Source organism: Eriocheir sinensis, chromosome 1 (genome assembly GCF_024679095.1).
Source record: "Eriocheir sinensis breed Jianghai 21 chromosome 1, ASM2467909v1, whole genome shotgun sequence".
NCBI lineage: Eukaryota > Metazoa > Arthropoda > Malacostraca > Decapoda > Varunidae > Eriocheir > Eriocheir sinensis.
In genome coordinates this window covers 18180261-18194703 of record NC_066509.1, presented here as the reverse complement: position 1 = coordinate 18194703, position 14443 = coordinate 18180261, and the positions used below count along the sequence as shown (strand labels likewise).

The window sequence follows — 14443 nt, the reverse complement described above, 5'->3', positions numbered from 1 at the left end:
GTATATTTATTTTCATACAAATTCACATTCTTCTATTGGTATTTTGTTTATTTATTTTGGTACGAATTTACATTATTTTATATGTATTTTGTATATATATTTTTATACGTATTTTCATCATTTTATGTGTATTTTTTATATATATTTTTATAGAAATTTACGTTTTTTTATGTTTATTCGTATATATATTTTGCAACAAATTTACATTGTTTGATGTGTGTTTTGCATATCTATTTCAATACATATTTACCATATTGTATGTGTATTTTGTATATTTTTTTAAAACCAAATTTAGTTATTGTATGTGTATTTTTGTATATATATTTTTAAAAAAATTTGCTTTTTTTATGATTATTTTGCATCTTTATTTTCTTACAATTTTACATTATTTTATTGATATTCTGTGTTTTTATTTTGATACGATTTAACATTGTTCTATGTGTATTTTGTATATATTTTATTTTACATATTTATATTATTTAATGTGCATTTTCTATATACGTTCAATAAGTAATGAGAAAATGTCAGGAGAGACATTAAATATGGTATGATCAAAATACTTTTTCATGGAGAAGTACACATACATATACTCTATAAAATTACCAACTGGCAACTTTCTATGTTAGCAGGTCTGAGCGCCGCGGTGATTGTGGTGGAACCAGTCTGATCCGGTTTGCCGATCTCCGAGCACGTGTCACGATGCAAGGAAACATGGAGCAACGTTACGCCATCAAATTTTGTGTTAAACTTAAGAAAACAAAACAAGAAGCTTATGGATTGTTAAAAGAAGCCTATGGGGATGAAAGGATGAGCCAAGCAAGTTTCTACCGGTGGTTTAACAGATTTTCTGAAGGAAATGAACAAGTTGAAGATGAACCCAGATCTGGAGCACCAAAAAGTGCACGCAAGGAGGAAAACATTGAGGAAGTGCAAAGGTTAGTGATGCAAGACCGTCGAATATCTGTGAGGATGATATCTGAAGCTGTTGGCATTAGTACTGGCACAGTAGAGACAGTTCTGACCGAAGATCTGAAGCTTCACAAAGTCTGTTCCAAGTTCGTGCCAAAGATCCTCTCCGACGACCAGAAGCAGTTTCGTGGAATGTTGCACTGACATTCTCGAAATGATAGAGGCTGATTCAGCTTTCCTGAATAAGGTAGTGACTTGTGATGAGAGTTGGGTGTTCACCTATGACCCTGAGAGCAAACGGCAGAGTGCTCAGTGGAAGCACGCAAACTCCCCCAGGCCCAAAAAGGCAAAGATGAGCAAGTCACAAGAGAAGGCCATGGTCATTCCTTTCTTTGACTCCCAGGGGCTCATTCACATTGAATGGGTTCCTCAGGGTCAGTCTGTCAATAAGGAATATTATCTTACTGTTCTGAAAAGGTTCAGGGAGAAGATGAGGAAGAAGAGGCCTCAGCAGTGGAGGAGTGGTCAGTGGTGGTTCCACCAGGACAATGCCCCATGCCACAAGTCAACCCTGGTGACCACTTGGATGGCCGACAGGGGAATGAAAGTGATACAACACCCACCCTACAGCCCTGACCTAGCTCCTTGCGACTTCTTCATGTTCCCATGTATGAAAGACAGCCTCAGGGGAACCAGATTCCAGTCAACAGAGGAGCTGAAAGAGGCATCGGAAAGTTACCTGAAGGGACTAGAGAAGAAGGACTTTGAGGAGGTCTTCCAGGAATGGGAGAGACGCATGCAAAAGTGTGTAGATGTGGAGGCAATTATTTTGAAGGAGACAAAGTTTTGTAAGCTTATGAAAATAAATAGTATCTCTCTGACATTTTCTCATTACTTGAACGTCCTCGTATATATATATATATATATATATATATATATATATATATATATATATATATATATATATATATATATATATATATATATATATATATATATATATATATATATATATATATATATATATATATATATATATATATACAAATTTATCTTATTTTATGTGTATTTTGTATTTGTATTTATATAAAAATTATATATATGTATTTTTGTATGTATTTTTATACAAATGCTAATTATTTTATATATTATTTTGTATATTTATTTTCCTACATATATACATTCTTTTATTGAAATTAAGTTTATTGAATTTGATACGAATTTACATTATATTCGGTGTATTTTGTATATATATTTTTATTCGTATTTACATCATTTTATGTGTATTTTTTATATATATTTTCATAGAAATTTACGCTATTTTATGTGTTTTCGTATACATATTTTAATACAAATTTACATTATTTGATATGTATTTTGCATATCTATTTGAATACAAATTTATCTTATTGTATATGCATTTTGTATATGTATTTTAATACAAATTTAGTTATTTTATGTGTTTTTTTGTATATATATTTTTATACAAATATGCGTTATTTTATGGGTATTTTGCATCTCTATTTTCATAGAAATTTATATTATTTTATTGATATTCTGTTCATTTATTTTGATACGATTTTAAATTATTCTGTGCGTATTTTGTATATATATTTTTATACACTTTTCCATTATTTAATGTGTATTTTGTATTTATATTTTATTCATATTTACGTTATTTTCTGTGTATTTGTTGATATATTTTGAAACAAATTTACAATATTTTATGAGTATTTTGTATATATATTTCAAAAGAAATTTACCCCAGTTTTATGTGTATTTTGTATATCTATTTTCATATAAATTCAAATTATTTTTTGGGTAATGTTGTATATATTTTAATATAAATTTTACTTATGTTATGTGAATTTTGTAAATTTATTTTCATTCAAATATATATTATTTTATTGATATTTTGTTGATTTATTTTGATACGAATTTATATTATTTTATATGTACTTTGTATATATATTTTTATACGCATTTACATTATTTAATGTTTATTTTGAAAATATATTTTTATACAAATTCATGTTATTTTATATGTATTTGTATATATATTTTCATACAAATTTACATTATTTTATGTGTATTTTGTACATATATTTCATTACAAATTTACCTTATTTTATGTTTATTTTGTATATTAATTTCATTCAATTTTAAATTATTTTATGTGTATATTTGTATTTGTATTTAGGTTATTTTATGTGTATTTTCTATATATTTTCATCCAAAATTACATTATTTTATTGGTATTTTGTTAATTTAATTCGATAAGAATTTAGATTAATTGATAGGTATTTTGTATATATATATATAATATACGCATTTACATTATTTAACTTGTGTTTTGTATATATATTTTTATGTAAATTTACTTTATTTTATGTGCATTTTTGTACATATATTTTTAAAGAAATTTGCGTTATTTTATGTGTATTTTGCTTATGTTTTCTCATACAAAATTACATTATTTCATTGGTATTTTGTTTATTTATTTTGATACGAATTATATTATTATATGTGTATTTTGTACATATTTTTTATACGTATTTACATTATTTAATGAGTATTTTCTTTATATATTTTTATAAAAATTTATGTTATTATATGTGTATTTGTATAGATATTTTGATACAAATTTACATTATTTTATGTTTTTTGTATATATATTTCAATTCAAATTTAGCTTATTTTATATGTATTTTGTATATATATATATATATATATATATATATATATATATATATATATATATATATATATATATATATATATATATATATATATATATATATTTTTTTTTATATATATACATTCTGTTATTGGTATTTCGTTTATTTATTTTGATACGAATTTACTTTATTTTATGTGTATTTTGTATACTTAAAATAACGTAAATTTGTGTTAAATATATATACAAAATTCACATTGAATAATGTAGATATATATAAAAATATATATATACAAAACACAAATAGAATAATGTAAAATCGTATCAAAATAAATACACAGAATATGAATAAAATAATGTAAATTTGTATGAAAATTAAGATCCAAAATACCCATAAAATAACGCATTTTTTATTAAAATATATTACCAAAATACACATAAAATATTTGAATTTGTATTAAAATAAATATACAAAAAGAGCATACAATAAGGTAAATTTGTATTGAAATAAATATGCAAAATACATATAAAACAATATAAATGTTTCAAAATATATATACGAATACACATAAAATAACGTAGATTTCTAGAAAAATATATATACAAAATACACATAAAATGAAGGAAATACATATCAAAAAATTTATACAAAATACACATAAAATATTGTAAATTCGTATCAAAATAAATCAACAAAATACCAATAAAAGAATGTGTATTTGTATAAACATAAATTTACAAAATACACATAAAATAACGTAAATTCATATAAAATTATACAAAAATACACAAAAGTATTAAAATTTGTATGAAAATAGATATACAAAATACACAAAAAATAGGCTAAATTTGAATTGAAATATATATACAAAATACATAAAATAATGTAAATTTGTATGAAAATATTTATACAAATACACATATAATAACGTAAACTTGTATAAAAATATATAAACAAAATACACATTAAATAATGTAAATACGTATTAAAAATATGTACAAAATACACATATAATCATGTAATTTGTATAAAAATAAATAAACAAAATACCAATAAATTAATGTAGATTTGTATGAGAAAACATCTACAAAATACACAAAAAATAAAGCAAATTTCTATAAAAATATATATACAAAAATGCACATAAAATAAAGTAAATATGCATAAAAATAAATATACACAAAATACCTATGAAATAATCTAAATTCGTATCTAATTAAATTCACAAAATACCAATAAAATAATGTAATTTTCGATGAAATTGTATATAGAAAATACACATAAAATAACCTAAATACATATACAAATATACACATAAATATAATTTAAAATTGAATGAAATAAATATACAAAATAAACATAAAATAAGGTAGATTTGTAATGAAATATTTACAAAAATACACATAAAATAATATAAATTTGTATGAAAATACTAATTTTAATACAAATTTAATTATTGAATGTGTATTTTTGTATATATATTTTTATACAAATATGCGTTACAATATGGGTATTTTGCATCTTTATTTTCATACAAATTTACATTATTTTATTGATATTCTGTATATTTATTTTGAAACGACTTTACATTATTCTATGTGTATTTTGTATATATGTTTTATACAAATGTACGTTATTTTATGTGTATTTGTTTTCATTTCATACAAATTTACATTATCTTATGTGTATTTTGTACATGTATTTAAATCCAAATTTAACTAATTATATGTGTATTTTGTATATATATTTTCATATAAATTTAAATTATTTTTTTTGAATATATTTTTACACAACTTTTCGTTATTTTATGTGTATTTTGTATATTTATTTTCCTAGAAATATACGTTCTTTTATCGGGATTTTGTTTATTTATTTTGATACGAATTTACATTATTTTAGGTGTATTTGATATATATATATATATATATATATATATCTATATATATATATATATATATATATATATATATATATATATATATATATATATATATATATATATATATATATATATATATATATATATATATATATATATATATATATATATATATTTTTATACTATTTACATCATTTTATATGTATTTTGTATGTATATTTTCATAGAAATTTACTCTATTTTATGTGTATTCATATATATATTTTGATACAAATTTACATTATTGATGTGTATTTTGTATATATATTTCAATACAAATTTACTTTACTGTATGTGCATTTCGAATATTTATTTCAATAGAAATTTAATTATTTCATGTATATTTTTGCATATATATTTTTATGCATATATGCGTTATTATATGGGTATTTTGCATCTTTATTTTCATAAAAAGTTACATTATTCTATTGATATTCTGTTTATTTATTTTGATACGATTGAACATTATTCTATGTGTATTTTGTATATATATTTTTATACATATTTACATTATTTAATGTATATTTTGTATGTATATTTTATCCAAATTTACGTTATTTTATGTGTATTTGTTTATAAATTTTCATACAAATTTACATTATTTTATGTGTATTTTGTATATGTATTTCAATGCAAATTTGTCTAACTTTATGTGTATTTTCCATATCTATTTTCAAACAACTTTAAATTATTTTTGTGTTTATTTATTTTGATACGATTTAACATTATTCTATTTGTGTTTTTTATATACAAATTTACATTATTTTATTAATATTCTGAGTATTTATTTTCATATTATTTTATATAATTCTATTTGTGTTTTGTATATATTTTTTCATACATATATACATTATTTAATATATATTTTATATATATATATATATATATTATATATATATATATATATATATATATATATACATATATATATATATATATATATATATATATATATATATATATATATATATATATATATTTTATACAAATTTACGTTATTTTAAGTGTATTTTGTATATGTATATCAATACAAATTTACCTAATTTTATGTGTATTTTGTATATTTATTTTCATAAAAATTTAAATTATTTTTGTGTATTTTTGCAATTAATTTAATACAAATTTACTTTATTTTATGTGTATTTTGTATATCTGTTTTCATACAAATACTCATTCTTTTATTGATATTTTGTTTATTTATTTTGAAACGAATTTACATTATTTAATGTGTATTTTGTATTTATATTTTTATACGTATTTACATAATTCCATGTGTATTTTGTATATATATTTCTATAGAAATCTACGTTATTTTATGTGTATTCGTATATATATATATATTGAATCAAATTTACATTGTTTTATGTGTATTTTGCATATTTTTTCAATACAAATTTACCTTATTGTATGTGCATTTTGTATATTAATTTTAATACAAATTTAATTATTCTATGTGTATTTTTGTGTATGTATTTTTATAAAAATATGCTTTATTTTATGTGTTTTGCGTGTATTTTGTATATCTATTTTCATCCAAATATAATTACTTTCGTGTATTTTTGTATATAGTTTAATATAAAATAACGTAAATTTTTATGAAAATATATATACAAAATACACATAAAATAATGTAAATACGTAGAAAATTATATATACAAAATACACATAAAATAATGTAAATTCGTATCAAAATAAATAAACAAAATTCCACTAAAAGAATGTATATATGTAGGAAAATATATATACAAAATACAAATAAAATAACTAATTTTTGAATAAAGATATATACAAAAAAACACAAAAATAATTTAAATTTGTTTGAAAATAGATATGCAAAATACACATAAAATTAGGCAAATTTGTATTGAAATACGTATGCAAAATACACATAAAATAATGTAAATTTGTATGAAAATATATAAACAAATACACATAAAATAAAGTAAATTTCCATAAAATATATATACATAATATACATTAGATAATGTAAATATGTATGAAATATATATACAAAGTACACATAGAATATCGTAAAATCATATCAAAATAAATAAACAGAATATTAATAAAATAATGTAAATTTGTATTTGAAAATAAAGATGCAAAATATTGATAAAATAAAGCATATTTTAATAAAAATACATATACAAAAATACCCATTAAATAATTAAATTTGTATTAAAACTAATATACAAAATGCACATACAATAAGGTAAATTTGTATTGAAAAAATAAGCAAAATACACATAAAACTGTAAATTTGTTTCAAATATATATACGAATACACATAAAATAACGTAGATTTCTATAGAAATATATGTACAAAATACACATGAAATGATGTAAATACGCATAAAAATATATATACAAAATACACATTAAATAATGTAAACTCGCGTCAAAATAAATAAACAAAAAATCAATAAAAGAATGTGTATTTGTATGAAAATAGATATACAAAATACACATAAAATAACCTAAATTTGTATAAATCTATATACATAAATACACAAAAATAATTTAAATTTGTATGAAAATAAATATACAAAATACGCAAAATTAGGTAAATTTGTATTTAAATACATATACAAAATACACTTAAAATAATGTAAATTTGAATGAAATTATATAAACAAATACACTTAAAATCATGTAAATTTGTAAAAAATATATATACAAAATACACATTAAATAATGTAAATATGTATAAAAAAAATATATACAAAACACATATAGAATAATGTAAAATCGTTTAAAAATAAATACACAGAATATTAATCAAATAATGTAAATTTGTATAAAAATTAAGATGCAAAATACCCATAATATAATGCATTTTTTATAAAAAATATATATAACAAAATACACATAAAATATTTGAATTTGTATTAAAATAAATATACAAAATGCACATACAATAAGGTAAATTTGTATTGAAATAGATATGCTAAATACATATAAAACAATGTAAATTTGTTTCAAAATATATACATATATATATATATATATATATATATATATATATATATATATATATATATATATATATATATATATATATATATATATATATATATATATATATATATATATATATATATATATATATATATATATATATATATATATATATATATATATTCATACAAATTTACTATTTATTTATGTATTTTTTGTATTTATTTATTTTTAAACAATTTATTATTTAATTTAATATTTTTGTATTTATTTTTTTATACATTTTATTTACATAATTTCATGTGTATTTTGTATATATATTTCTATAGAAATCTACGTTATTTTATGTGTATTCGTATCTAAATTTTGAAACAAATTTACATTGTTTTTTGTCTATTTTGCATATTTTTTCAATACAAATTTACCTAATTGTATGTGCATTTTGTATATTAGTATACATAAAAGTTTAATTATTCCATGTGTATTTTTGTCTATGTATTTTTATGAAAATATGCTTTATTTTATGTTTTTGTGTATTTTGTATATCTATTTTCATCCAAATATAATTACTTTCGTGTATTTTGTATATAGTTTAATATAAAATAACGTAAATTTTATGAAAATATATACAAAACACATAAAATAATGTAAATACGTAGAAAAATATATATACAAAATACACATAAAATAATGTAAATTCGTATCAAAATAAATAAACAAAATTCCACTAAAAGAATGTATATATGTAGGAAAATATATATACAAAATACAAATAAAATAACTAATTTTTGTATAAAGATATATACAAAAAAACACAAAAATAATTTAAATTTGTTTGAAAATAGATATGCAAAATACACATAAAATTAGGCAAATTTGTATTGAAATACGTATGCAAAATACACATAAAATAATGTAAATTTGTATGAAAATATATAAACAAATACACATAAAATAAAGTAAATTTCCATAAAATATATATACATAAAATACATTAGATAATGTAAATATGTATGAAATATATATACAAAGTACACATAGAATATCGTAAAATCATATCAAAATAAATAAACAGAATATTAATAAAATAATGTAAATTTGTATATGAAAATAAAGATGCAAAATACCGATAAAATAAAGCATATTTAATAAAAATACATATACAAAAATACCCATTAAATAATTAAATTTGTATTAAAACTAATATACAAAATGCACATACAATAAGGTAAATTTGTATTGAAAAAATATGCAAAATACACATAAAACTGTAAATTTGTTTCAAATATATATACGAATACACATAAAATAACGTAGATTTCTATAGAAATATATGTACAAAATACACATGAAATGATGTAAATACGCATAAAAATATATATACAAAATACACATTAAATAATGTAAACTCGCGTCAAAATAAATAAACAAAAAATCAATAAAAGAATGTGTATTTGTATGAAAATAGATATACAAAATACACATAAAATAACCTAAATTTGTATAAATCTATATACATAAATACACAAAAATAATTTAAATTTGTATGAAAATAAATATACAAAATACGCAAAATTAGGTAAATTTGTATTTAAATACATATACAAAATACACTTAAAATAATGTAAATTTGAATGAAATTATATAAACAAATACACTTAAAATCATGTAAATTTGTAAAAAATATATATACAAAATACACATTAAATAATGTAAATATGTATAAAAAAAAATATATACAAAACACATATAGAATAATGTAAAATCGTTTAAAAATAAATACACAGAATATTAATCAAATAATGTAAATTTGTATAAAAATTAAGATGCAAAATACCCATAATATAATGCATTTTTTATAAAAAATATATATAACAAAATACACATAAAATATTTGAATTTGTATTAAAATAAATATACAAAATGCACATACAATAAGGTAAATTTGTATTGAAATAGATATGCTAAATACATATAAAACAATGTAAATTTGTTTCAAAATATATATACGAATACATATAAAATAACGTAGATTTCTATAAAAAATATATATACAAAATACACATAAAATTAAGGAAATACGTATAAAAAAAATGTATTCAAAATACACATAAAATAATGTAAATTCGAATCAAAATAAATAAATAAAATAAAATGAATGTGTATTTGTATAAATATAAATATACAAAATACACTTACAAAATAAACATAAAATAGGGTAAATTTCTAATGAAATATATGTACAAAATACACATAAAATAATGAAAATTTATATGAAAATATATATACAAATATACATAAAATACCATGAATTTGTATAAAAATATATATTCAAAATAAATATTAAATAATGTAAATGCGTATAAAAATATATATAAAAAGTACATATAAAATAATGTAAACTCGTATCAATATAAATCAACAAAATACCAATAAAATAATATATATTTGAATGAAAATAAATTTACAAAGTACACATCACTCAAATAAAATTTGTATTAAAATATATACAAAAATACATAAAAATAATATGAGTGTATGAAAATAGCTATACAAAATACACATAAAACTAGGTAAATTTCTTTAGAAATATATATACAAAATACCCATAAAATATTGTAAATTTGTGTCAAAATATATAAACAAATACACATAAAAATATGTAAATTTGTATGAAAAATATATACAAAATACACATAGAATAATGTCAAATCGTATCAAAATGAATGAGCAGAATATCAATAAAATAATGTAAATTTGTATGAAAATAAAGATGCTGAATACCCATAAAATAAAGCATATTTTTATACAAATACATATACAAAAATACACATAGAATAATTAAGTTTGTATTAAAATTACTATACAAAATGCATATACAATAAGGTAAATTTGTATTGAAAAAATATGCAAAATACACATAAAAGTGTAAATATGTTTCAAAATCTATATACGAATACACATAAAATAACGTACATTTCTTATAGAAATATATACACAAAATACACATGAAATGATGTAAATACGTATAAAAATATGTATACAAAATTCACATTAAATAATGTAAATTCGCGTCAAAATAAATAAACAAAATATCAATAAAAGAATGTGTATTTGTTTAAAAATAGATATACAAAATACATATAAAATAACCTAAATTTGTATAAAACTATATACAAAAATACACAAAAATAATTTAGATTTGTATGAAAATAAAAACACAAAAAACACATAAAATTAGGTAAATTTGTATTGAAATACATATAGAAAATACACATAAAATAATGTAAATTTGAATGAAAATATATAAACATATACACTTAAAATAACGTGAATTTGTATCAAATATATATATATATATATATATATATATATATATATATATATATATATATATATATATATATATATATATATATATATATATATATATATATATACAAAATACACATTAAATAATGTAAATATATATAAAAAAATATATACAAAACACAAAAAAAATAAAGTAAAATCGTATCAAAAATAAATACACAGAGTATTAATAAAATATTGTAAATTTGTATGAAAATAAAGATGCAAAATACCCATAAAATAACGCATTTTTTATAAAAATATATATACTAAAATACACATAAAATATTAAAATTTTTATTAAAATAAATATAAAAAATGCACATACAATAAGGTAAATTTTATATTGAAATAGATATGCAAAATACATATAAAACAATGTAAATTTGTTTCAAAATATATCTACGAATACACATAAAATAACGTAGATTTCTATAAAAAAATATATATAAAATACACATAAAATGAAGTAAATACATATAAAAAAATGAATACAAAATACACATAAAATAATGTAAAATCGTATCAAAATAAATAAATAAAATAACAATAAAAGAATGTGTATTTGTATAAATATAAATATACAAAATACACATAAAATAACGTAAATTTGTAAAAAACTATATACAAAAATACACAGAAGCAATTATATTTGTATGAAAATAGATATACAAAATACAGATTAAATAAGCTAAATTACAATTGAAATGCATATACAAAATACATAAAATAATGTAAATTTCTATCAAAATATTTATACAAATACACACATAATAAGTTAAATTTGTATAAAAATATATAAACAAAATACTCATGAAATACTCTAAATACGTATAAAAATGTACAAAATACATATAATAATGTAATTCGTATCAAAATTAATAAACAAAATACCAATAAATTAATGTAAATTTGTATGAGAAAATATACACAAAATACATATAAAATAATGCAAATTTCTATAAAAATATATGTACAAAAATGCACTTAAAATAAAGTAAATTTGCATAAAAATATATATACAAAGCACACATTAAATAATGTAAACACGTATAAAAATATGTATACAAAATACCTATGAAATAATCTAAATTAGTATCGAGTTAAATTAACAAAATACCAGTAAAATAATGTAATTATGGATGAAAATATATATTGAAAATACACATAAGATAACCTAAACACAAATACAAATATACACATAAAATAATTCAAAATTGAATCAAATAAATATACAAAATAAACATAAAATAAGGTAAATTTGTAATGATATATATGTACAAAATACACATAAAATAATGTAAATTTGTATGAAAATATATATCCAAATTCACATAAAATAACATGAATTTGTTTAAAATTTGTATCAAAATATATACGAATACACACAATAAAATAACGTAAATTTTTAAGAAAATATATATAAAAAATAAATATAAAAAATGTAAATACGTAGAAAGATATATATACAAAATATAAAATAATATAAATTCGTGTCAAAATAAATCATCAAAATTCCAATAAAAGAATGTATATTTGTAGGAAAATATATATACAAAATACAAATAAAATAACAAAAATTTGTATAAAAATATATACAAAAATACACAAAAATAGTTTAAATTTGTTTGAAAATAGATATTCAAATACAAATAAACTTAGGCAAATTTGTATTGAAATACATAAACAAACACACATAAAATAATGTAAATTTGTATGAAAATATATAAACAAATACACATAAATATCGTAAATTTGGATAAAATATATATACAAAATATACATTAATCATTTTAAATATGTATAAAAATATATATACAAAATACTCATAAAATAATGTTAAATCGTATCAAAATAAATAAACAGACTATCAATAAGATAATGTAAATTTGTATGAAAATAAAGATGCAAAATACCCATATAATAACGGATATTTGTATAAAAATATATATACAAAAATACATTTAAAATAATTAAATTTGTATTAAAATAAATATTCAAAATGCACATACAATAAAGTAAATTTGTATTGAAATAGATATGCAAAATACACATGAATAATGTAAATTCGTATCAAAATAAATAAACAAAATTCCGATAAAAGAGCGTATATTTGTAGGAAAATAAATATACAAAATACACATAGACTAACAAAATTTTTTATAAAAATATATACAAAAATACACAAAAATAATTTCAATTTGTATAAAAATAGATATACAAAATACACATATAATTAGTTAAATTTGTATTTAAATACATGTACAAAATTCACATAAAATAATGTAAATTTGTATGAAATGAAAACAAATACACATAAAGTAACGTACATTTATATATATATAGATATATATATATATATATATATATATATATATATATATATATATATATATATATATATATATATATATATATATATATATATATATATATACACAAAATACACATAGAATAATGTAAAATCGAATCAAAATAAATACACAGAATATCGATAAAATAATGTAAATTTGTATGAAAATAAAGATGCAAAATACCCATAAAATGAAGCATATTTTAATAAAAATACATATACAAAAATTCACATAGAATAATTAAATTTGTATTAAAATTAATATACAAAATGCAC

At 18.0% G+C, this 14443-nt stretch overlaps 1 protein-coding gene across 1 annotated transcript; it reads left to right on the top strand.

The window, feature by feature from the left end:
- The first annotated feature begins 699 nt into the window (after nt 1–699).
- On the top strand, nt 700–1113 carry LOC127002808 (protein GVQW3-like). Its single transcript, XM_050869339.1, has one exon. It carries the CDS (start codon nt 700–702, stop codon nt 1111–1113), a length of 414 nt encoding a protein of 137 aa, XP_050725296.1.
- Nucleotides 1114–14443: the final 13330 nt, after the last annotated feature.

What these genes read in the sequence shown, in the direction of transcription:
- LOC127002808 (XM_050869339.1), top strand. Translation starts at nt 700, where the DNA reads ATGCAAGGAAACATGGAGCAACGTTACGCCATCAAATTTTGTGTTAAA.